Here is a 25,462-nt window from a genome sequence, read left to right on the forward strand (position 1 = left end):
ACACATCAAGACCGCTATTATTTATTCGTGTTAGCGCTTTTGTCTAACTTTAGATTTCCTCATATATATATATATATGCCACAACCCAACTAAAGTTGGCAAGTGTTATTAGCGGCACCCAACAAAGCCACTACTACTTTACATTTTATAATCACTCATTAACTCATTTACAGGATAGGTAGTAGCAGCAACATGACTAGTGCAAAAACTATAACATTGTTGTCTTCATCTCTTGTAGCCAACATAAACCCGCATTGAAGGCGGAATAACCACAACCCGCCATTCATGCAGCGGCTCGGCCACTCCATTGACCACCAGGTCCCTGGAAGAAGAACTCCTCCTGTTGGCTCCGGAATATTTGCTCCACTTCTCTTGCTGGTAGCCCGAAACCCAACTCCAGTGCTTCCCTCTCCAGTTGACTCATCACATTGTTCCTCCCTAACCAATACAAATGAGTCCTTAAATCAAATGAGATAAATATTTTCATTCAACTCATAAAAAATTGTCTTTGAAATTTTTCGTCAAATTAAAATCAGTCTTAACAAATATATATTTGATAGGAAATATCATTATATGAGAGTCAACCTGATGGTAAGATCAATTACAGTGCATATAAATAAATGGTCGAGAATTAATTATCTAAAATTATTTGTTACCGCAAGTAACTCAAGTATAATATGTATGTTTGTAACGCACCGAGCTGAACTCTTATGCATAAAATCACCTGCAAGAGGGACAATTTCGTTGTCGCGGGCGTTGATGTTGAAGCCAAAGATTTGCAAATTCTGATTGGTGGAAGCTACAGCGACGAACGGATGGCCAGCAGGGATGGCCAACACCATCCCACGCCTCAACTTTGAACTCACCTTTTGGTAACTTAAGCCAATTCTCGGTTCCCTTTCTTCGCTTCCTTGTTGTCTACCCGATTCAGACGCCAAGTGAGGGCATGCCATCTCAAAGTAACCTTCACCATCTACCACTACTGCTATATTTGTTGACCTTGAGCTGTAAATTGGACCTAACATGCCACCCTATGTTTACAAATCGAACAATTGAAGGAAGAATTGTCAGCTTGCACGCCGAGTAGTAATCAATAAATAAATTAACTGTCAAAAGAATCAAAATTAGTAAAACTTGAAATACAAAAAATTAACTTTGATGGTGTGTAAAGCATCAACATAATACATAAACATGCTTAGCCTCTATGCACTCCAAATTATACCAACTTTATAATTTGGTCACCTGGGTGATGTTAGCGAGGTTGAGGGAAATATCGAGGTCCCCTAGCTGTTTGTAGTGGCTATCATCTACTTCATAGAATTGTCCATACTGGTTGGATTGCACCGGCCGTTGCCTGTAAATGTTGACTGAGCCCTTTGATTCTCCACCAAATGGCCAAATTCCGCCTTCTTCGTGCTTGCTCATTACCCTGATTTGCTCTTCTGAAGCTTTTATTATCACTCCTTCCCTCTCTTGCCCCAACAGCCTCTGCAATTTATCCCTCCTTGTCTGTTTCAACAAAATTACTATATCAAATTAATAAAATAGTCCAAACATTCCTAATTACTTACTCCCCATTTCAATTTGTTTTTTACTCTCCTTCATAGTCTGTTTCGACATTCTTTTCTTGAAAACTCGAACTAATTTTCATGTGGCATTGTTTAAAATCACCCGACCGAAAAGGCATTCTGATACATTATTCTACCTATTTTTATATTTTTTGTTCAAGACTAAAAAATTCAAAAATCTTCTTTTAGTTTTTTAAAATCGTTAAACTAGCTACTATTATAGCTATTTTTAGTTTAAAAATAAAGGATTCAAAAATCTAAGCTACCAAATCAAACCTTACAACCAAATTGAAATGTAGGGAGTATATCCAATGAAAATTAACTCACATTGAGCGCGGCTTCAAGTATTTCAGAGCTAAAGGCACTGTAAAAAGATTCAGGGTTTTCTCGCCCTCCTGGTCCGAAAAAGTGCTGCATCAAACAAATATATAAATATACATTATTAGTGGAAGAATTAAATATGGAAACACTAAATTTACGTACCTGAAATTGGCCAGGGGTGGATACAGGGATGAGAAGCTTGTGTATGCGAAGATTTTCATTATTGTCCCTGTTGATTAAGTAAGCAGTTGTTCCAGCACAAACCCTGATAATATCCCCACGTTCAATATTGAAGCTATTCCTCTTCCCTTTACGGACCAAGCTCAGCGTTCCTCTCCCTGCACCATGTTACAACTTACTAATTTAAAATCTAGTACCTTACAGAATTTTTAAACATGCCGAGCTGAGTTGCTACTCCTGTGATCACCGGGATGGTCTTGGATTGACACGAAATTTAAGACTTTTCTATCTTGTAGTCTTAAACTAAAATTATACCAAATTTACCAAAATATCTTTTAATCGCAAAGATGCAATATGAAAAGTTAAAATTAAAATTTTAACCAAAAAAAAATAATTTTTTTTGGAACAAATTAAAAAGGATAGGAGGTCTTCATACGGAGGAAGAAATTTATCAAGCATCTAATAAGTATCTTTACAACGTGTTTTTAAATTTGTATAGTCCAAAAATATGAATGTACACAAAATTAAAGAATTAGTTATACCTTGAGCAACAAACAAGACAGCGTCAGCATCCCAATGGTTAGGGACAACAAAGGTCTTTGGATTTGCTTCAAGAATTTCAAAACGGTAATTCTCAATTCCTTTAAGTAACTTAGACCTCTCAGTAAACTTAGGAAGAGCACGAACTCTTCCATGTTGGGTCTCGACTCCAGTAATAAAATGATGTTCATCGAATACATAAGGATTATTTTCCCTCTCTACCTCTCCCTCTTCTTCTCTTCCTTTATAAGGAAAAAAAGACGAAATTTCTTCTTCTTTTTGTTTCTCACTATGGTATAGTTTCTCACACATTTCATTACATTTTTCCTCTTGATACTCTGGCATTTGTTGTAACGTCTTGCACTGATGCTTGCATCGCTTTAGTTCCGATTCTTTCGTACCCAAAGCTACAAACACTAAGCAAAATAGAAAAGGTACTACTATTGCTCTCATCGTCATTTTTTGTAATATTTTTTTTTTACTCTGTATTAAGAATGAAAATTGTATGAATAGGGAGTATTATATATAAGGGTAATGTTTGAGGAAGATAGAGATGAGAATTTGAATAGAAAGACATGCATGAAGACGGGTGTCAAAGGGATACAACTTACGTGGTCGTACAAGAAGAGACTTATTGCCGCGTAACGCAATAAGTGACAAAAGAGAAAGAACTAATTAACAAGGTTAATTATTAAAAAAAAAAATCTGAGTATAATTATTTTGTAGAAAATTGATTTGATTATTATATAAATATTTGTTATTGTTGTTGGTGAATAAAATATATGTTCTTTAATTTATATACATTGATAATAAACAAGATTTTATATCAACATGCTGTTTTAATTTGTAATAACTGATAATTTATTTGTTTTTAAGTTCTTAAAATTTATTTAAGTAGATATTATTTATAGTTATGATATTATTACTTATAATATCTTATATAAATATTACAAACCATGCGTCCATTTTTATATATATCCTAAACGAACAAAAATATTCTTATACATTGATTTCATTTTAATATTTTATTTTCAATGAGCTTTATGTGCAACGAAACATCGAAACATAAAACGAAACTAAAAGGAATTACAAGAAATTTTTTATTTTTTTTATTTTCATTCAATATTCAAAGTCTACATTAAAACTTCAATTAAATTTGAATCATATATATAAAATTCTTTTGAAAGTTGACTCTCCTAATTTATTTATTTTAAAATTTAAAATTCACATTCATGATTTTTAAAAATTTGAGCCATTTCTTAAATTGTTAGTGTTATTCTTACACAAAAATTATACTCGTTTTCTTTGTATCGTTTCGATTTATCGGATGTCCCGAAGGGACTATTCTCTCGAAACTTGTTCGAGGGGTGGGGAACATGTTTTTCGGACTCTTTTCATGTGTGGGCAAAACCATGACCACGTAAATTTTTGGCGGTAGATGCCCGAGTCCAAGATATTAAGATTTGTTCAAACATGATTTTTTAATTTGTTTAAAGTCAACGTTTACCAATAAATTCTTTTAAAATAATTTAAATTTAAAATTATGTTTGAAATTTGAAAAATATCTAAAATTCTATTTTTATCTTTTATAATTAATTCTAAATATTTATTACAAAAATATGACCAAACATAATTTCTAAATAGGCAAACACCCACTAAATTCTCCTTTTATCATATATGCAACATGGAAAATCAATTAGCCTAAAGAAAAAATTTAAAAGGAAGCAATTCACCATTGCAAGTTGAAGAATATGTCATATTTGTGTGGAAATTCCGATTTTAACACATCACATGTACAACTATGTTGGACCACATTTTGGGGCCTCAATTTCCTTCAAACAAAGATGAGCCTAACATAGGCCCAAAATGCACTTGATAAGAATTGAGCCAGCTGTAAATGCATATTATTGGATAGCTTTAATAATATGTATTTGTTATAAAATACACCTGTAAATGCTATTGCTATATTAGTTTTAATAGGACAGCTTTACAGTCTGTTATGAATACTTTTACAGTCTGTTAGGAATAGAATGTTCTTTTATTTTCATGTAATTGTATATATATAGAGATTGAGAATCAAATGGAGATATAAGAGAAAATTTTCAAGCTGTCTCTCATATTTTCTACATAGTATCAGAGCAATAATATATAATCAACCATCAATTTTTTGTATCCTCATCAGAAGATCTATAATGGGTGATGAATCAACTATTAATTCTGAGGCATCAATAGAAAATGGTGTTGTAGCAAATACCATTGACATCAATCATGCTTTTCATCTTCATTCATCAAATTCACCTGGTATGGACTTGATCACCACCCCATTTGATGAAATGGGATATCAGGGATGAAAGAGATCAGTGCTTATAGCACTATCAGCTAATCCTCACCAGCTTTAGCATCGTAGGATCTACAGCCTTGGAGTAGGTACAATGACATGATAACATCTTGGCTCCTTAACTCTCTTTTAAAGGATAAAGCAGACAGTGTCATATACTCTAAGACTGCTAAGGATCTGTGGATCAGTTTAGAGCACAGATTTGATCAATCAAATGGTGCTAAATTATTTTACCTAAAAAAGAGCTCAATAGATTAGTACAATGAACTAACAATATCGCAGGATATTTCACCAAGATTAAGAGACTATAGGATGAATTAGCCTCTCTTGATTCTCATGATAAATACACTTGTGTGTGCATCTGTAAAGGTAAACAGAAACTAGAAAAATCTTTGAAGGGTGAAATGCTCATACAATTTCTCATGAGGCTTAATGATGCATATGCTCAAGCTAGAGGTAACATTCTTATGATAAATCCTTTACCTAACATCAACATTGCTTATTCACCAATTCTACAGGATGAGAGTCAAAGGCAGACTTATATGAGTCCCCTTATTCATGTTGATTCTTCATCCTTCATAGATGATAATTTAAATCAAAATAGAAATGGAAAACAAACTCAAAAGTTGTTAGTAGCACAACCCACAAGAACTAGATCTAGGCCAGATATTTCTTATCCTAAGACTACCAATTATCAGTAGGTAGGGAAGAACCCAATGTATAGTCAAAAGTTTAAAGAGAAGAAGAAATACAACCTAAATATTTCTTGTACTTATTGTGGAAAGATAGGTCATATAACAGAAGATTGTTTCAGATTGAATGGATTTTCTAAGGATTTTCAGTTCAGACATGATAAGAATGGTGGAGGAAAAATCAAAGAAAATGCAGTTCTAGGTATGGAGGAGGCTGATTCTAGAGATTACCTGGAGCTGCTTAGTCAACACATGAACAAGGAGCAATTCACTCATTTTATTCAGAAGATGAAACATATGAAGCTACCAAAATCATCTGTTAATAATGCAGGAACTAAAATCAATGCAAATGCAATTGCTGGTACTATTCTAAAATACTTTGGGACTTGCCTTTTAGTTTTTAATCCCAACTCTTGAATCATAGATTCAAGAACTTCTGAGCATATATGTTTCAATTCTAAGTCATTTATCAACTTATCTGTCCTTAGGGTTCCAGTTAATATTAATCTACCTAATTCTCACTCTATAATTGTTACATATATTGGGAGTGTGCGGTTATTTTCTGATATGACTGTACATAATGTTTTATATTTTTCAAGCTTCAAGTATAATCTTTTGTCTGTCTATAAATTCAGTAATAAATTCAAATATACTATCTTTTTCAATTATGACAATTGTCTGTTACAGGGTCCTTTGTTGAAGAGGCCTCAACTTTTTGGTGGATAAAGAGAAGGTCTCTATTTGTTACAACCCATTCCTCTGCAGCCTAATGCCAGTCAGAATCTCTCTTTAGAGTCTCACACAAATTTTATCATTCACAATTTTGTTTCTTTTCCTCAACTTTTTGGTGGATAAAGAGAAGGTCTCTATTTGTTTCAATTCCTTCTCATTTCAACTATCATTGTGATATTTGTCCAAGGGATAGACAATTCAGATTGTCTTTCCCCATTAGTCAAATCACTTCTAAGACTAATTTTAATCTTATTCACATTGACACATGGGACCCTATAAAGTACCTACTTATAATAGCTACATGTATTTTTTAACTATAGTTGACGATTATAATAGGAGAACATGGACATATTTACTAAGTGCTAAAAGTAATGTTTTCTCTGTTATTCAAAGTTTCTTGCGAATGATTGAAATGCAATTCAAGTCTAAAGTAAAGATAATCAGATCTTATAATGCTATGTAGTTAGGAAAAAGTGATTTGCATCACATTTTTTAAATTCACATGAAATTTTTCATCAGACATCATGTGTTGCTATCCCACAACAAAATGGGATAGTTGAAAGAAAGCATAGGCACTTTCTTGAAATTGCAAGAGCATTGCTATTCTATTGGGGTGAATGTATTCTGACTGCTACTTTCTTGATAAATAAATTACCTTCAAGAATTCTTTAGGGAAAAACACTCTATGAGGTCATATTTAGGCATCAACCTCCTTATCAAAGTTTAGAGTATTTTGGTTGTTTGTGTTATGCTAATACTTTAGCACATGGTAGGGGTAAATTTGACTCAAGAGCACACAAATATGTATTCTTAGGTTAACCTAACAATCAAAAGGGGTACAAGTTACTTAACTTAGAGAACAAGAAGGTTTTTGTTTCAAGAGATGTTCATTTCATGGAAGATGTTTTTCCTTTTTCAACTCCATCACCAGATACTACTGTTTTACATGTACATTAACTTACAAGATCACTCTACTACACAAACCATTTCAGATCCTATGGACATTAATACTGTTTCATCTTCCTCACCATCCCATTCACCAATTCCTTCTGATCCTACACCTCAATTATGTCACGATCTAGCCCCGTGGGCCGTGAATAGTGTCCGAATTAGACACTCGTATACACACATATTATCTATTGTCAATCGATAATTAAACAGGATATAGAATTTATATGGATAGCATGTCGTCTCAAACGGTCACTTATATATATATACCAAAATCAGCTATTTCTTGGGGAGTCTTAATTGTCAAAAATAAGATAACAGAATATGTAAGCCGACAAGGCTTCCACTCCGAATGTAAACGTCCAAAAATATAAGCCATACTAGTACACCGGACAATATCTACATACAACCCACTCATGTGTCTACAGACCTCTAATAGGATTAACAATAGCATATGACGGGACAGGGCCCCGCCGTATCCCTAAATACACAAATATATACATTATAAGGATTAGTACCAAAAGTTTAGGCTCCGAGACAATGGAGCACTTCAACCCGTTGAGTAGAATCCTAAGGTGGCGGCTCTCCAAAATGAGTATCTGTACTTGCAGGCACGAAACGCAGCCCCCCAAAGAAAGGGGTCAGTACGAAATATGTACCGAGTATATAAAGCATAAAATATCGTAAAGGAGATCACATCTGAAATAAAGATTCAGGAGTCAAGTATCATAATCAATAAATCACTGTACCCGTGTCTTATAAAATGAAGACATGCATATCATCATCATATATCGTACCTGGCCCGTTATGGGACTCGATGTCACAATTATATAAATATATCGTCATATGTATATATATACCATACCCGGCCCTCTAGCAAGGGACTCGGTAAATAGAGTAGTGTACACTGATACCGTATCCGTCCCATTATGGGACTCGGTGCCATAATCATATCGTCATATCATCATAATATCATATTATCATATCACGTACCCGGCCCTCTAGTAAGGGACTCGATAAATAATGTAGTGGAATCCATACATGATAACATACCCGGCCTATCATAGGACTCGGTGAATAATACCATAACAATATGCACGAATAAGGTATCATTAGCAACCTTGTGAAATTTGATCATTATCGGAGACTTAATAGAATAAGCAAAACAGTCCATCATTTGAAAACCAAGACAATAGTCATTATGAATCACACCAATTATGGATTATACTAAAATATGAATTATACCACAACATGAGTATACCAACTAGGATGGCTGAAATCATACACATGAGTCAAGACATAACAATATAAATTTTGAAAATCAAGAACGGTAGCCATCCGAGTATATCTACGAATAAGAGTTTCTTTGGAATTTAAGCATACGTCATTCGTTCGTTTCATATGGATCATGTCAAAAGAAGAAAATGTTAACTTTACATACCTTTAGCGTTTATACGTATATGCTGTCCAATATTGTCTCAACCTATATTAAAACGTTAAGCACTATGGTTAAGCTATGGACAAGAATAAAACGTAGTCTATCGTTAGTAGGTTATTTCTAAAAAAAATTGGACAGCACATCCCCTATACCGCTCACTTTTCCCACTTTCAAACCAGCCATATAATCATCAATCAACATCAACAATCCAAAATATTGACACAAAATAAGATTTATTATTGACAATAAGCCTAGAATATTTCCACCCGACTCATGTTACCAAAGCAGTAAATTCGGAAAGTCAAGTACCTCACGTTGTATCTAAATTTTGAAAATGAAAACGGCAAAACTGGACTTTATGACCTCATGAAACATTTAGATCTCTGTCTTAAGTTTCCAATGCAAAAGAAATCAACTCAAAAATCATTTTCTACAAAGAGATATCATCAAAATACGAACAACTATACATGAAGGATTTTTCAATCCAGAATCTGGACAGAATTTGTCTTATTATTCATCCTCCGTTTTCGACATACTAGCAGCAGATATAGACTAAGACATAAACATAAGAGTTGTAGGTATGTGTATTAGCTTTCCAAAACATGTTTAATATCTAATATCGAAGGTCTACACAATGAGATATTCCAGAATTACTACCAGCTACTCAATTCCAAAAACGGGTTTGAACATTCACAATTTTCATACACCTTTTTCCTCCAAATTCAAGAACAACAACTCATCAACAACATCAAAACAATATCAACCATTATTATACATCATCACTAAGATAATTCCATCCATTTAATCTACCTAAAACAACCCTTTAACCTATAAATCTCAACAAATCACCAAACTAGTTTATAACACTATTTTCTCCGTTCTAATCCGTTAAAACTCTAACTAAACTTGTTAACAATGAAAATGAGACTTTAATATTACCTTAAATTTGCAGAACCACATAAAATCTTCTCCTTATTGGATGATATCTAGCTTAAATTGAAGCCAATGCGACGTACAACAATTTTCTCTTCAAGAGCTTTGAGATTCGGGGCTTTAATTTTGGTCGGATTTGGTTTTTCTCTCAAGAACTTCCCCTCTCTCTCTCTCTGGAAATTTTTCTGGATATTTTCTTAGTCTAAAGTATGAAGGAAGAGATAAAAAATTAGATTAATTTTGTGGGTATTGGGCCTGACCCGAATTAGAATTGGGTTGGGCCGAATTCACTATTTAGTTTGGCCTATCAGACTTAAAACATCTATATCTTATTACTCCGATATCATATTTCATCCCACAACCTATGGTTGGAAAGATATTTCAATTACCTACAACTTTCATTTTGAGAGTTTTCCCAAATTCCCAAATTATAAAGAGGTTATGGCCTCCCAAAGTCAGCTTACCCGAAACGTGACTTTAAGAAAAACATATTTGATGACTTCTATTTTGATTTGGCTTAAGGGTACTTCTTGAGATGTATTTTACTACACATAAATTATTCATATAACTTGGCATCTACAACAAATCATGTCCTTTTAAAATTCAAAATTAAAAGTTCTTGAATTTATAATCGTTAGCTTACGAATAATCCAAAATGCAAAAATACGGAATGTAACAAATTAGAACAGACATCAAATCCTTCTGAACATGATGCAACCTCATCAAAATCAAGTATTAGGATATATCAAAGGGCTATCATTGGAAAACTACCTCCACACCTTAAAGATTACATTTGCCACACTATTTTTCTTGGTGATGTTATAAAATCATGTTTTGTAGTTCTTAGCACTCTTATCATTCTTTCTTTCACTAGTCTTTCTAACCCTAGTCAAATGATTCTCAATTATACTTCTTCTATAACGGAACCTACAAGTTCATATGAAGCTTCTACTCATCTAGGATGGAAAAAGACTATGAAAGATGACATTGATGCTTTAGAATCTAATCATACTTGGGATGTTGGTTTTGCCATAGGAAAGAAAAGCTTTACCTTGTAAATGGGTGTACAAATTCAAGCAACATGCAGATGGTACAGTGGAGAGATTAAAAACACGATTAGTAGTAAAAATGGATATACAGAAAGAGGGAATTGACTATACTGAGTCATTTTCCCTAGTTCTAAAAATGACTACAATTAGATGCTTATTGGCTATTGCAATTAAAAAAAAATGGAAGATTTTTCAGTTTGATGTAAACAATGCCTTCTTATAAGGCGATTTTCATGAGAAGGTCTATATAAAGTTTCCTAATGGTTTGGATCCTCCCCCCCAAACCTAACATTATCTGTTAACTTAGAAAATCTCTTTATGGACTCAAGCAAGCCTCTAGGCAATGATATGCTAGGCTTGCTGGAGCTTTGAGTTTCAAAGGTTACACATCTCTTAATGAATACTTATTATTATTTAAGCAAACAAGTCATTTCATTTCAATTGTTGCAGTTTATGCTGGCGATATACTCATCACAGAAAATGCTATTCAAAAGATCCAGGACCTTAAATTTTTCTTGCACATAGAGTCCAAAATAAAAAATCTTGATCTGTTACATTATTATTTGGAAATGGAGATTCTAAGGGAGGAATAAAGTATGATAATCAGTCAAAGAAAGTATACCTTGGACTTGTTAGAGGAATTTGATGTTTCTCATTTGTGTACTGTTTGTTCTCCCTTAGATCCATCAGTCAAGTTAACTGCAGAATCAGGCACTTCTTTATTAGATCCTACTTTACACAAATATCTCATTGGAAAAATCAATTATTTGATACATACTAAACCAGACTTATCATTTGCAGTTTTGACACTAAGAAAATTTAAGCAAACACCTACTACAGATCATTTCAATGCAGGACTACAAGTCATCACTTGAAAGATTTTTCAAGTCACAATATTTTCTTCACTGTATCACCTCCATTCTCCCTCAACACCTTTTGTGATGTCGATTGGGCATCTTGCAGGGACTCTCGCAAATTTGTAAGTGGATCTTTATTAGGTGGATCTTCTATCTCCTGAAAGTCCAAAAAACATAGCTCAATCTCACTTTCTTCTGCAGAAGCAAAATACAGGTCAATGAGGAGATTAGTGGCTGAATTAACATGGTTATCCAAACTACTTACAGACCTGTAGATTTCTCCTCCTCTTTCGGTTCTTATCCACTCAGATAGTCAAGCCGCTATTCATATAGCTCAAAATCTAATTTTTTTATGAACAGATGAAACATGTTGAGCTTGATTGTCATTTTGTCCGTCAACAATATTTATCTGGCCTGATTTCCTTATCTTTCGTCCCCTCCAATAAGCAATTAGCTGATATATTCACAAAACCCTTGGTCGAACCTTCATATCATCGGAATATAAGCAAGTTAGGGCTTACTCCGTTCCCCTCTAATTTGAGAGGGATGTTCGAATTCCGATTTCAACACATCATATGTGCAACTATGTTGGACCACATTATGGGGCCTCAATTTCCTTCCAACATAGATGAGCCCAACATAGACACAAAATGCACCTGATAAGAATTGATCTAGTTGTAAATGCATATTATTGGACAGCTTTAATAATATGTATTTGTTAATAAAATACACCTGTAAATGTTATTGCTATATTAGTTGTAATAGGACAGCTTTACAGTCTGTTATGAATATCTTTACAGTCTATTAGGAATAAAAGATTCTTTTTATTTCCATGTAGTTGTATATATACAGAGATTGAGAATCAAATAGAGATACAAGAGAAAAATTTTAAATTGTCTCTCATATATTCTACGATTTGCAATTGTTGACAATAGTGTGCGTTGATCCTCTTCACATCTGATTCTTGAAAGACCGTATAACAACAACCAAAAATATTTATTGCGGTGATTAATTAACGTGTTGCACGCTATGAAAATATTGTCACGATTCAAATTTTATTAAGATAGTGATGGCATCTAACACCTCTGACTAAATGTGTATTTATTTATGGGGGCGCATTTATGTGGGAGGTAAGGGTTCATCCGAACCTCCTCGGCAGAAAACTACATTATATATATAAGATCAAATTTAAATATTATGTGTATATAAGCTTCAAGTAACCCCTTTTAACGCAAATGAAAAGCGTAGCTCAATGGTCTAAGGGGAAGTTGTAGGTTCAATTCTTGCTCACATCACTTTATTTAGTCTTTTTAAGTTTTGTTCTTTCACACTCCTTTAAGCAATTGAGATTTATCCTTTTTCACTCATTTTTTAATGAGCATTTGGACTTATAGTAGACAAAAATTACTGCCAGCATATTCTTTGTTTTAGTTAACCCACTTGTAAGTTCAAAATAGAAAATTACGCGGAAAATTTACTTTAGCAATAAAATTACCACAAATACTTATCTTAATACTTATACATAATATTATACCGGATATTATTACCAATTATATCTAAATAATAATTAACAGATATGTACAATAATCTATCTCATGTATATATTACGATTTACCGTTATTGTGGCTACACATTTCCCTCCCCCCCCCCCCTATTTTATCATAAAATAATTTTTTAATATGGAATATACAGTTACACTTACAGCTTTGTATTTATCATTTGTTATTATCGAAGAATTACGTTTTGAATATTTTTCTCCTTTTTTTTTTGAGTTTCTTCGTTGTAGCACAATTTTTAGAGATAAGTGTCAACATATCTAAACTATTTTCTTTTTTGAATTTCATTCCTAAACTATTATGAGTGTGAGTTTCATATTTAAACTATCACTTGTTAGTTTGAAAAACACACATCTCTCTTTTATTTCACTCTCATTGTGGTATGTGTATTACACTCTTTCTTTAATTTAAAAAAATTTATCACACCACACTCCAATGCTTTAGTTTTATTTTTATTTATTAAATTTCTTTTATAAAAGTTTTAAATAAAATTCTTACTTCATCCCCCTCCCCTTCAAATAATAATTATTTTTTTAAAAAAAAATAATTCTACCCCGCCCCACTTAATCCTTCACTTTCAAATCTTTTTCTTGTTTTGTATTAGATGTATACCTATGACATTTTAAAAAAAATAAAAATAAAAATATTTTTTAGAAGGAGTGGGGTGGGGTGAAGTATGAATTTCATTTTAAAAAATTTTAAAATTTTATTTTTTTAAAAAAAGAATTTCATTTTAAAAAAAGTAATTTCTTTTATAAAAAAATTTATTTCTTTTTTTGGGATAGAAATATTTTAATTTTTAACTTTTAACTAATATTAATAGTTTATTTAATTTTTATCAATGTGGAATATTTTATTTATGTGGAATGCCACATGGCAAAAAAAATTCAAAAAATATAGAGAGTAGAGAAAGTTTATTACACACACCAGTGAGGTGTGCTTCTCAAATTAATATATAGTAGTTTAGATATGAAACTTACGCTTTCAATAATTTAGCTGTGTTTTTTACACTTATTTTTTTTAACAAAGATTTAATGGTCCAGAGCAAAAATGGTAAGAAATATTTGTCTCCTTCCCGGTCCAACTTTTCGGTGGTCAAGATTTGTTTCTCCTATTTTTTTTTAACTTGACCTAACTTGGCCCTCTCTTGAAAAATTAGTATATATTAGAAGTTTATTTTATTAAATTATTTCTAACAATAAATAAATTGAACTATAAATATTTTATGTAGATAGTTAGTGATAAAGATAATATTAAAAAAATCCATCTTAATTTATTAAAATGGACAAATAATTTATTTATTATTATATACGGGACAATAAAAAGGAGAGGGGGGGGGGGGGGGTATTTGAATAGTGATAAAAACATGGTGTACGAAATATCGTACATTGCTTTCTCTAATTTATGAAACACAAGTCTTTGAAAGTGCTAGTTTTCAAAATCTAAGGAAATCCACAATTTTTTCCTTACTTTATGGTATATCCTCCGTCCTAAAGGGTTGAAAACTACTATAAATATACAATGTTATTATGTCTAACAAATCGTCCAAAGCTAATATATAAAGCAAAGAAAATCAACCAGAAAAAAAGAAGCAAAATCTATATATAAAAATAAAAAACATTATCCTTCGTGAAAAAAATGGAGGCAAATAAGCTTGCATCAATATTTCTAATGTGCATGATTGTATTTTCAGCTATGCATGTTTCCATGGCTGCAACTTTCGATAGCTGCAACGAAAACTGTCAAAGGGAATGCACTTCAAACGGCCATGGCTCCACTTATTGTGCATTGAGATGCGAAACTGATTGTGGTTATCAAGCCCTCAAAGGTACTTTTCTTTTTTTACGTCTTTGATTATTCAAAATTGTTCTGCATGACCTTTCAAGGTGATTCAGTGATTTGGGCTTGAGACTTTCATGTCGGAGGTCTCAAGTTTGAAATTACTTACTAGCGAAAGCAAGTGATTTACCTTCTGAATCGAGCTCGGGTTAACTCTCCTGTGAGATTTTTTATTTTCTTGAAACATGAAATTACAAATTTAATTTAATTTATCAGAACTAGTATAGGTAGTATTTGGGAATGAAGGAGCATCTTTTTATTAATTAGTCGAGTTGAAATAATATTCAAACTATATTTTATGTATTTAAATTAATTTTCGTGTTCTATTTTTAACAGGTGGATTGGGAATCTAAAGTAACTGGACCAAAAAGTGCGGGGAATCACCCTAAAAGGAGATAGGGGACAATGAAGAAAAAAATAGTGGAATTTATTTTTTAATTAATTTATTCATTAATTTCTTTTTCCACTACCATTGTAATACTTAGAATAAAATAACAATAAATTATTTTTTTATATTTAAATGTTAGTGTCTTCCTTGAGTTCATTGCGCTAAAGTTCATCTCTTATTTATGTATTGTATTAGTTTAGTGTACGCGCATTGCACGTGTATATAACATTAATAATAAAAAATATATTGATAAAAAAGTAATGATTATGTAGAATAGTCAATTTTCAAGAACAAAAGGTATAATATTATGTTTTAACACACAGATGAAAGCTAGGTCTTCAATCCATGAGGAAGAAAGAACATTTTATCATCTAGATGATCAACATAAGATATGTAGCGGTGTAGAGTCCAATTAAGGCTTCCTTAAAAAGTCTCATTCATTTTGATTGAGGTGTTTCTTCGTGACTCCCAAACCATCTCTACTTTAGAAGATAGGCCGGAAAACAAGCTCAGAAAATAGCTAATTAAGTGGAATTGTTAAAGATTCTCCTTTTTAACCAACAACTACTTTCTGAAATCAATAGTACCTGGCTAGATGAAGATGGTAAAAGACATTATATTTTTTTTATAGGGAAAATCAAAAGAAAAGAAGAAGACGACGACGAAATTCATGCCTTAAAATTTGCATTATTTAGTGTTTAACACGATAATTGATGAAGCAATAGTTTCATTCTATGTAATGTTTAATTAAGACGTATTTAAGAAAATAACAAACACACCAAAAAAGTTTGTTTTTATTTTTTGTAAATTAGCTTACTTTTTATCGGTATGTATCATTAGATTTATATATGAATTGATTTGTACATCCAAACTAAATCACGCTGAAGTATATATTTACCGAAAAATATATTATTGAAGGTACATTGCAATCAAAATAAGGATTTTAAAACATAGGTTCATCTCAAAATAGATAGAATATGCATGTAACACCCTAACTTTTTTTTTTCTTTCACTAAGATTCGGACCATTCTTCATGTACTTATAAAATCGAACTCGAAGACTTCAAATTATATATATGATCTATGATTGATTTATAAGTATTTAAAGTATATTAGATGTGATTTAGGGTCATAAGGGATCCCAAAAAAAATCAAGCCAAGTCCAAAGAATTTCTTTTGGATAAGTTTCCGAATGAGTTAGTATAAGGGTCAACTTCAATTGACCATATCTCCTAAAACATAACGAATTGGGTGTCCCATAACCTATCAAATTAAAGGTATTTGAGTCTTCTTTCCAACGCCACCAAGATTGTATTTTTCCTAGTTCGGAGTCAAAATTTATGCTTAGTCGAACAGAGAGGACCTGCAGCGAATTTTGGCCGATTTTCCAGATTTTGTAGGGATATTTTGGTAAAATTACCTAATATCTATATACACAACTAGACGCATTTTGGATCATAATTTCAGTCTCTTGCCTCTCCAAACAACCCTAATCTTCATCCCCTTCTCTCTCAAATTATCTCCAATAAAATCCTCTCAAACTCAAGGATTCAAGTTTTCCTTTGAAGACCTAACATCAAGGTTTCTTCAAAATCTACACTAAGGTATGTAAGGCTACTAAAAACATGGATTAAATTCACCATGTGCCCTACATCTTCTTTGAGATTGAATTTTCATAGAAATTGGGTTTTCTTGATAGATTTATGTCCTAATGAGTTCATACATCTATTAACTTGATTTTGTTATGTTGATATTGATAAGTTGAGAAATTGATAAATGCTTCATGTTTGATATGAGTTGATTGATATGAGTTGTTATACATATTTTGTTATGTCTAAGAGTTGATTGATATGAGTTGTTATACATATTTTGTTATGCCTAAGAGTTGATTGATATGAGTTGTTATACATATTTTGTTATATTAGCAATAGATAATTAGGTTGCAGTAACTTAGAATCCGTTGGTACGTTACAGTTTAATTCAATTACCAAATGATGGAACATAGAAAGAATACTGAAATGTTGGTTAGGATGTTTTCATTAGTTTAACACCTTCACGGATCCAAATTTCTAGAAACAAGATGGGGACAATATTTGATTAACCTTTTAGTTATATAACATGAATCCAATTTCTGTGAGTTGATGCCTCAATGGAATTCCATTAGCATTATGAAATTAAATTATATTTAAGAAAAAGTTATATTCCTATTAGTATATTCATATAATACTTCCACTTTGATATATTCTAATAATATAGAAAACAAAAGCTAAACTTTATCATTTATTTCCTAATTTTACGTGAAGTGTTTGGTTTAATTTGGGACAACTTGGATAGTTATTAAATAATAATGTTTGACAAAAGAACACTATGGAAAGACATTCTTTCTAGTCAAAGGTGATGACAGAAAGTAAAGTAAGCAATATTCTTAAGATTTTCTAAGAATAAAAAAAAAAGATATAGACTAGGCCATTGTCTTTTACATGCCTTTAAAAAAATATAAGATTGGGGTTGATTGGATAATATGATTGGTCAAGAGGCTTGATTTGGGATAGAATTGATGAATTGACAAAGGTCTAAACGAGACTGGTCGACATGATTAGATTGAATTAATTTGATAGAGTTTTATGAGCATTGAGTCTTGGGAGAAGTATCGAACACCGAATTTGGTAAGAGTAAGTAATAACTCGAATTCAATAACTACGTTGCCAAACATAGGAAGAGATTGGACCGTTAAAGTCGGATGTTTTCTAAATTACTGTCCTGATATAATAGGACTTGATTGGTTATGAATCTATGATTTGTTGATTCGTTCTTACCTTGGCAAAGTATGAATGGACGTGGAAACAACGTCGGCTTGTTGTACTATCACTGGCTCATAAGTGATGATTGTCGGATAAGAAAAACTCCCATATAGGTCTTGATAGTATTCTGAGTCGGATTGTGACGGATTGGGTTGGATTATATGTGATTGGTCCTGTCTAAATTATATTTTGTTTAGACTCAGAACATCTTGATTGAGTTGAGTCAGATTGTGACGGATTGGGTTGGATTATATGTGATTGGTCCTGTCTAAATTATATTTTGTTTAGACTCAAAACATCTTGATTGAGTTGTACCTTCTTCTGAGTTGAGATTCTGAGTTGATTTGATCCCACCTTGATGCATGTTTCATTCGGCCATTTTACATACTCGTACATTCCACGTACTGACGTTATTTGGCCTGCATCATTTTATGATGCAGAGACAGGTACTAGAGATCATCAACAGATGCACCGTTGAAGATTTATCCACTTCCAGCTAGTTGGTGAGTCCTCCTTGTTTCCGAAGGATACCGCAGTTATCTTTTCAGGTTTGAGTTAGTTTTTCTTTATTTTGATTTGTGGTAGCCATGAACTTGTCCTTGACACCTCTTATATTGTTGATAGAGGTTTCATAGACTAGAGTGTGGATGATGCTGAATTATTTCGTTGTGACTAGTTTTATTTTTTTTCTAGTTGTTAAATGGAGATGTGGTTGGTCTTTGGCCTTATTATGAATATTATTCTTATGATTTGAGTCTTCCGCTGATAGAATGTAACTGAATGAAAGTGTGATTGGACCAAGTGGTTTACTTGAAGGCCAGAAATGGTTTTCGAGTGCCGGCCACGTCTAGGGTACCCTTCTAGGGCATGACAATACATGATCAATATCTCCGCTATAGCGATGTCACTTGTAACAACCTTTATGTCATTATAGGTGAGCTAATGGTGAAAGAAGTTGAGTGGAAAAACTTCCGTATTGGGAAGTTGAAAATTTCAAGCTAGGCTAAGTTAGGACGAACTCTAACTGAGGTGAAGCCCAGGGCAATTCAGGAGGATTGGGTATAACATCTAAGTTTGGGTTGACTTTTATCACTATTCTGACCCTTCGTGAGTGGCACCGGCACTAACCCAGGTAATTTTACCAAAACATGCAAAAATTAATTCCTTAGAATCTGAAAGTTATTGTACCAAAACTCTAGCTAGCGATCTACAATAAGGGGATGAAGCCCTGAAAATAATAAATATAAAATAAGAATATAAAAGTCTGAGTCTGAAAAGAAAGGACTGAGAACTAAATGAATCCATGGCGGCCCGAAAGAGTTGATTTACCCATGAATCTGAACGATCAATGATCTTCTAGCTGAGGTCTCGCAACAGCCGCCTGAATATGTCTTATACTCAACAAAGATAGATTAATTGCAGTATCAGTACACAACCACAATGTATTGGTTGAATCACGCAGTCATATCCAGTAAATAAAATATGAACAAGAAACTATAAAATAGTAAGACAATAATATACAATCACATCACAGTTATGCCAACTCTTGAATCCTTATGCAGGTAAGTATACTCAATTACAACTAAATAATGCATCCACTGCATGTAATTTGATTCACAAGATATCATTTCACTTCATGTTCTTTCCTTTTCGCTAATCATATATCATGCGTGCAATATTAGAGAAGTAGTTAACATGCACATATAACACAAATGGAAAAACGCAACCATTACATACCTCGAATCAAGCCTGAATGCTCTAAAGAACTTGAGTTTTTTCCTTTTGAAGTGTCTTGACTTGTTCTTGATCTAAAACAAATAAAGAATATATGTAATCAACGAACAATGACCTGCATTTCCCGAATTTTATCAAAATACCGTTGGCCAGTTTCATGATCATCTCACTCAACTAGGGCTTTTTCCACCATTAATTTTAGGCCCAAACCTTCACCTACAAGAATTTCCATAGATTCTAAGGTCTAAGAATCGAATTATAAGTTAGAGGAATGATTAACTTACATTTACCAAAGAAATTGGTGGAAAACTGAAAAGAAATAGCCCTAGGTCGCCCCTTGTTCTTCCAAGAACGCAGAAATAATAACGTTTTTGAGACTTGTCTGACATTAAACCCGCGACTGTTCCACTATGGTGGCATATGCCATAGTGGGACTCGTCCAACCGTAACGGCTTGCATGGAGACAGAAACTCAAAATTTGTGTCCCGAAGCCCAATTCACAACACAATCCATTAATGTTCTAAAATAACCCCTTCACGCCAAATTAGATTTCGAGAGTTTTACTCACCCGAATTTACTTTTGTAAGGCCCTATGGATTCCTTAATGTCTTAGCTACTAGTTCAAAAAATTAAAACTTAAAAATCGACTCCAATCCATTATTGGATTTCCCTAAACCTCACCTAACTTAAATTTCGTCTAAGTCTGGCCTAATCTTGAAATTTCTAAGCTATTACTCAAAAAATTTCTGGCCAAAATTTCTTCCCCATTGGCTTATCCATAATGACAGGATTGGGTCGTTATAGCTTTTCTATTAGCTAAGGCGTTAAGGAGTCCATAGGACTTTTCGAGAGTGAATTTGGTTAAGTAGAACTCCTGATATCGAACTTGACGTAAAAGGGTATTGGTCCGAAACGTCAACGTTTGAAGGTGTGTTGCGAAATGGACACTTTTTGAGAGATTTTTTAGGTTCGGTTCCATGTCAGCCGCTATAGAGGTTGACATGTCACTAACAGAAATGTCAACCCAAACTTAGACATTATATTTATTCTTTAGTTTTACATTAGTTTAGACAATTAAAATATATAACGTAATTTTACTTTTTCTTTAATATTTGGTCATATAATTAATACTTATTAGACTTATTTTAGCATGATTTAGTACTTTTAAATTATTTTCATTATGACTTATTAAATTGTAATAATTGTTTTATGAGATTTCATTATTATCTTTTGTTGAATATTTTAGTGTCATATTTTGTGTTATTTTCTTAAGAAACAGCTTAAATAGTTGTATTTTGGTAAGAGTAAAACAATATTTGAAGCACAAGTTAATTATATATTTGATGAATACTTCACTGAAAAATCCCCAAAAAATCTGAAAATCCGAGAAACCCGAAAAAACTCAAATTTTATTAATTTGGTTTGGTATATATATTTAAAAATTGGACACACACATATATATATTCTCATTCATTTGAAAAGTAACAAACTACCATTGTAGATTGAAGCTGAGAAAAATGAACAAAAAAAGGCAAACGCAGTAATGGAAGAATTAGTATTAGCCAAATCCCAAAATATAGAAGTACATTATATCCAAGATTCCATGTAGGAATAATAAAAGTTTATTAATTAAGGTATATAGAAAATAGAAAAGGGTGACTAGCAAGGATAATCACAAGCACAAAAAGGACCATCAAAGCCAATTTGATCAATGCATTGGCCACCAGCATTTGGTTCAAATTTTTGCTTGCAAAATGGTAAACATTTTGGCTCAACTCTGCCTTGGTCGCACAATATTTCTGGATGTATTTGGTAGCAAGTTTTTGATTCAACTGATGGGATCATTGTTCCAACTTCATTCAATAAACAAGAAGGGTCAAGAATGAGTATTCACATTATTAGGTAAGTATTATACACAATAATATATACCATATTGAATGTTAGAGTTGTAAAGACAAAAATTAAAGATTCTTGATTACCAAAAAACAGAACAGCAACAAGGAGGACACAAGACAAAAGCTTTGCCATTATTCTTTCTAGAGATAGAATATGAATGTATTCAGTCTTTACCCTTAGATAGTGTTTATGTGTTTCTATGCGCTTTGAATGATCAAGCTAACAAAGAGTGTGCTTTTATAGCTTGTAAAATAGCTATAGATGGAATAAAATCAAATTGTTATGATTACATTTTGAAAATTTTAAATATATATTTTCATTTAAAAGTTAATATGTTACCATATATAATTATTATCTTGTTTTCAAATTCTTTATTGTCTTGGTGTGATTTTCAAATGAATATCTGTTTCAATTTGAAGTAGTTAGTTTGTTACAACAGTTAGTTACAGTGTACTGTAATCATTGAGTTAGTTAGAGTTGTTAGCTGTGATAGGTAGTTGATTAGTTAGGAAATTTTGTGCACACTTGGCATTATATTCTAGTTATATAATTATGCTCACATTGTACACATTCATAGATAATGAAAATTCCTTTCTTCCTTTCTTCTTCTCAGCATTCCCTCTCTGTAACTCTTCAATCTTCGATGCATTGTTGAGTTTGTGTGCTCACAATTTGACATGGTATCAAAGTATTCGATGTTGGATGTTTGATTAGAGAAAGAGTTATAGACAATTTTAGACCATATTTTAACTAGATAGATCGATTTTTTCTTTAAGTTTTTCAAAATTGCAGAAATGACAGTTGTGAAAATTGATCAAAATGATCCTTTATACATCGAGGCATCAGACACTTCAGGAGCTATGTTGATTCCCATAAAGTTGACTAGATCTGAGAACTATGAGATTTGGAGCAGGTCAATGAGGATCATACTATTAGAAAAATGAAAATATGGCTTTGTTACGGGAGCTTGCACTAAGGAACTGTATGATGATGAACTGCATGAACACCGGGAAACATGTAATGCAATTGTGCTCTCATGGTTGATGAACACGATGAGTGAAGAGTTACTTGGTGGAATTGTGTGTGCAACAAGTGCATTCTCAGTCTGGACAGATTTGAAGGAGCGATTTGATAAGGTGAATCATATGAGAATCTATCAGCTGCTTAGAGAGACCACTACTCTTGCAAAAGGTACAAACTTTGTATCACATTACTTTACAAAGTTGAAAGCATTATGGGATGAATTTGATGCTGTAGTTCTAAATCCTTGCTGTAATTGTTCTCAATCAAAAGTATATAGTGATCATCTTCAACAGTTAAGACTAATTCAGTTTCTGAGTGGTTTGAATGAGTCCTATGATTCATCTCGTACACAGATCTTGCTAAAAGGAGTTACACCTTCTATAAATCAATCTTATGTCATGATCATAGAAGATGAGATTCAACACTCATCATACATGGCTAACATAGTTGAAAAAACAGATCAAGTTGTGATGCATGTCAATAAGAATCAAGAAAAAGACTACAAAGGAAAGAAATATGAGTTTTGTCACTTCACTGAACACATTAAGAATAACTATTACAAGTTAATTGGCTACCCTGATGATTGAAATCAGAGAAAGAAGACAGGCTATGGTAACATGAAACATAATGATAGAAATGGGAGACAATATCCAGCAAACAGAAATTTAGCTGGAGGACCTTTCTATTCTGGCGGTTATGGAGGACAACACAACACTCAGCAAACAATGTATCAGGCAATAACTCTCAAGCTACAACCAATCAGGAGAAGGACAAAGACTATTTGGGAAAAGAACATGCATTCACAGAACAAGAATACAAGCAGATATTAGCAATGTTGAACAAAGATGTGCAGGATTGTAAGCAAGTCAACATGACAGGTATTTCTACTTGTTTAATGTCCAATGTTATTGCACAGGACTAGATTGTAGATTTTGGGGCATCACATCATGTTACAGCAAATACACAATCATTACACAGGAGTTATAATGTAGCTACATCACCAAGAAATCAAGTTCATTTACCCACTGGAGATAGGGTGAATATTAGTCATATTGGTGAAGCATATGTATTTGATAATGATATTGTAAGGAATGTCCTATATGTGCCAGACTTCAAGTTCAACTTGCGATCAGTCTCCAAACTTACAAGGGAATTGTCTTGCTTTGTGAATTTTTATCCTGATTTTTCTGTATTTCAGAACCTCTTCAGTGGCAGGATAAAGAGGATTGGTAAAGAAGATGGAGGACTTTACATTTTCAGGAGTGAAATTTCAACAAAGCACATGCTTTCAACAAAGCAAAGGCAAGAAGAAATATACAAAGTAAATACAGGAGCAGTAGTATAGGATGCAAGTTTGTGGCATAGGAGATTTGGACATCCATCTTCTCAGGTTTTAAGATACCTAAAACTAGTTCACAGTAATAAGGATAGTGAAGTATTGACTAAATGTTCAATTTGTCCATTAGCTAAACAAGCTAGGCTTGCTTTTCCTAACAACACTTCTAGAGCATGTATGCCTTTTGATGTAATCCACATGGATCTTTTGAGACCCTATAAGATTCCTACAATAGATACGAAACATTATTTCTTAACAATTGTATATGACTACAACAGATTTGTGTAGGTATATTTGCAGCAATTGAAATCTGAAACTATTGTTGTCATCAAGAATTTTTTACTAATGATCAAGACTCAATTTAGTACATGTGTGAAAGTTGTGAGATATGACAATGATACTGAGTTGTTTAATTCTCAATAAACAAGTTTATTTCATACTTTATGAGTCATACATTAGAGTAGTTGCTCTCACACACCACAGCAAAATGGTGTGGTGAAGAGAAAACATAGATATATTATAAATATGGCCAGTTCTATCAGATTTCAGTCACATATGCCTATTGGATATTGGGGTTATTGCATTAAGGTTGTACTGATTTAATAAACAGACTTCCTTCATCAGTTAATGACAATAAAAGTCTCTATGAATTGCTTCACTCTAAACAACCAAGTTTAGCTCATTTAAGGGTGATAGGATGTTTAGCCTATGTATTAGTATTACCTAAGGGTGATAAATTTATAGAAAGGATTGTTCCTACTATCCTCATAGTTATTCAGAATTGCAGAAAGGCTACATATTATTAAACATCAAATCCTACAGAATATCTGTGAGTAAGGATGTGATTTTTCAGGAGGATATTTTTCCCTTTGCTCAAATATTATCACATATATGTCCTTCAACAGTGGTTGGTTTTTCTTTAGAGTTTTTTTATGAGAAACTGCTGACACAAGTTGCAATGAAGAGCCAAGTTGCAATGAAGAGTTTAATAACATTCAGACTACCACTGAAATGGTAGATACAATCCCTATTGTGGTTACTAAAACCACTGAGGTTGGTGCTGAAGCTACTGAGGTTGATGAAGCTCAAGAAGGTACTATTGGTGACCAAACTCCAGCACCGGCAACACAACCTCTTGCAGATATGATTCCACCTTTTAGAAGGACTTTAAGAAACACTAAGGCACCTACTTGGATGAAAGATTATGTTATTCCTGGTATCAAATTCAGAAGCACTAAACATCCTCTAGCCAACTCTCTTTGTTATGACAAGTTGAATCCTTGTTACCAAAGCT

General features: G+C 32.8%; 2 protein-coding genes and 1 non-coding gene across 3 annotated transcripts; all 3 read right to left on the reverse strand.

The window, feature by feature from the left end:
* Nucleotides 1–283: 283 nt before the first annotated feature.
* LOC129883647 (vicilin Cor a 11.0101-like) lies at nucleotides 284–3,068 on the reverse strand. Its single transcript, XM_055958266.1, has 6 exons — nucleotides 2,612–3,068; nucleotides 2,052–2,227; nucleotides 1,896–1,979; nucleotides 1,243–1,509; nucleotides 725–1,031; nucleotides 284–438 (listed from the first exon to the last, which is right to left on the reverse strand). Exons 1-6 carry the CDS (start codon nucleotides 3,066–3,068, stop codon nucleotides 284–286), a joined length of 1,446 nt encoding a protein of 481 aa, XP_055814241.1.
* A 782-nt stretch (nucleotides 3,069–3,850) lies between these two features.
* On the reverse strand, nucleotides 3,851–3,951 carry LOC129883773 (U6 spliceosomal RNA). The gene has a single exon (XR_008765925.1). It is a non-coding gene; the product is annotated as a U6 spliceosomal RNA (small nuclear RNA).
* Nucleotides 3,952–21,572: 17,621 nt separating this feature from the next.
* On the reverse strand, nucleotides 21,573–21,941 carry LOC129882010 (uncharacterized). Its single transcript, XM_055956114.1, has 2 exons — nucleotides 21,893–21,941; nucleotides 21,573–21,766 (listed from the first exon to the last, which is right to left on the reverse strand). The coding sequence occupies exons 1-2, from the start codon at nucleotides 21,939–21,941 to the stop codon at nucleotides 21,573–21,575; spliced, it is 243 nt and encodes an 80-aa protein (XP_055812089.1).
* Between the last annotated feature and the right edge of the window lie 3,521 nt (nucleotides 21,942–25,462).

Source organism: Solanum dulcamara, chromosome 3 (assembly GCF_947179165.1).
Source record: "Solanum dulcamara chromosome 3, daSolDulc1.2, whole genome shotgun sequence".
Taxonomy (NCBI): domain Eukaryota; kingdom Viridiplantae; phylum Streptophyta; class Magnoliopsida; order Solanales; family Solanaceae; genus Solanum; species Solanum dulcamara.

Bases quoted from the DNA above. Each gene is read 5' to 3' on its own strand.
- LOC129883647 (XM_055958266.1), bottom strand. From the start codon at position 3,068: ATGACGATGAGAGCAATAGTAGTACCTTTTCTATTTTGCTTAGTGTTT. The intron at 2,228-2,611 runs GTATAACTAATT...AACATGGTGCAG, and splicing joins TGTCTTGTTTGTTGCTCAAG to GGAGAGGAACGCTGAGCTTG. The intron at 439-724 runs GTGATTTTATGC...TGTATTGGTTAG, and splicing joins CGAAATTGTCCCTCTTGCAG to GGAGGAACAATGTGATGAGT.
- LOC129882010 (XM_055956114.1), bottom strand. From the start codon at position 21,941: ATGGCAAAGCTTTTGTCTTGTGTCCTCCTTGTTGCTGTTCTGTTTTTT. The intron at 21,767-21,892 runs GTAATCAAGAAT...TATTGAATGAAG, and splicing joins TGTTGCTGTTCTGTTTTTTG to TTGGAACAATGATCCCATCA.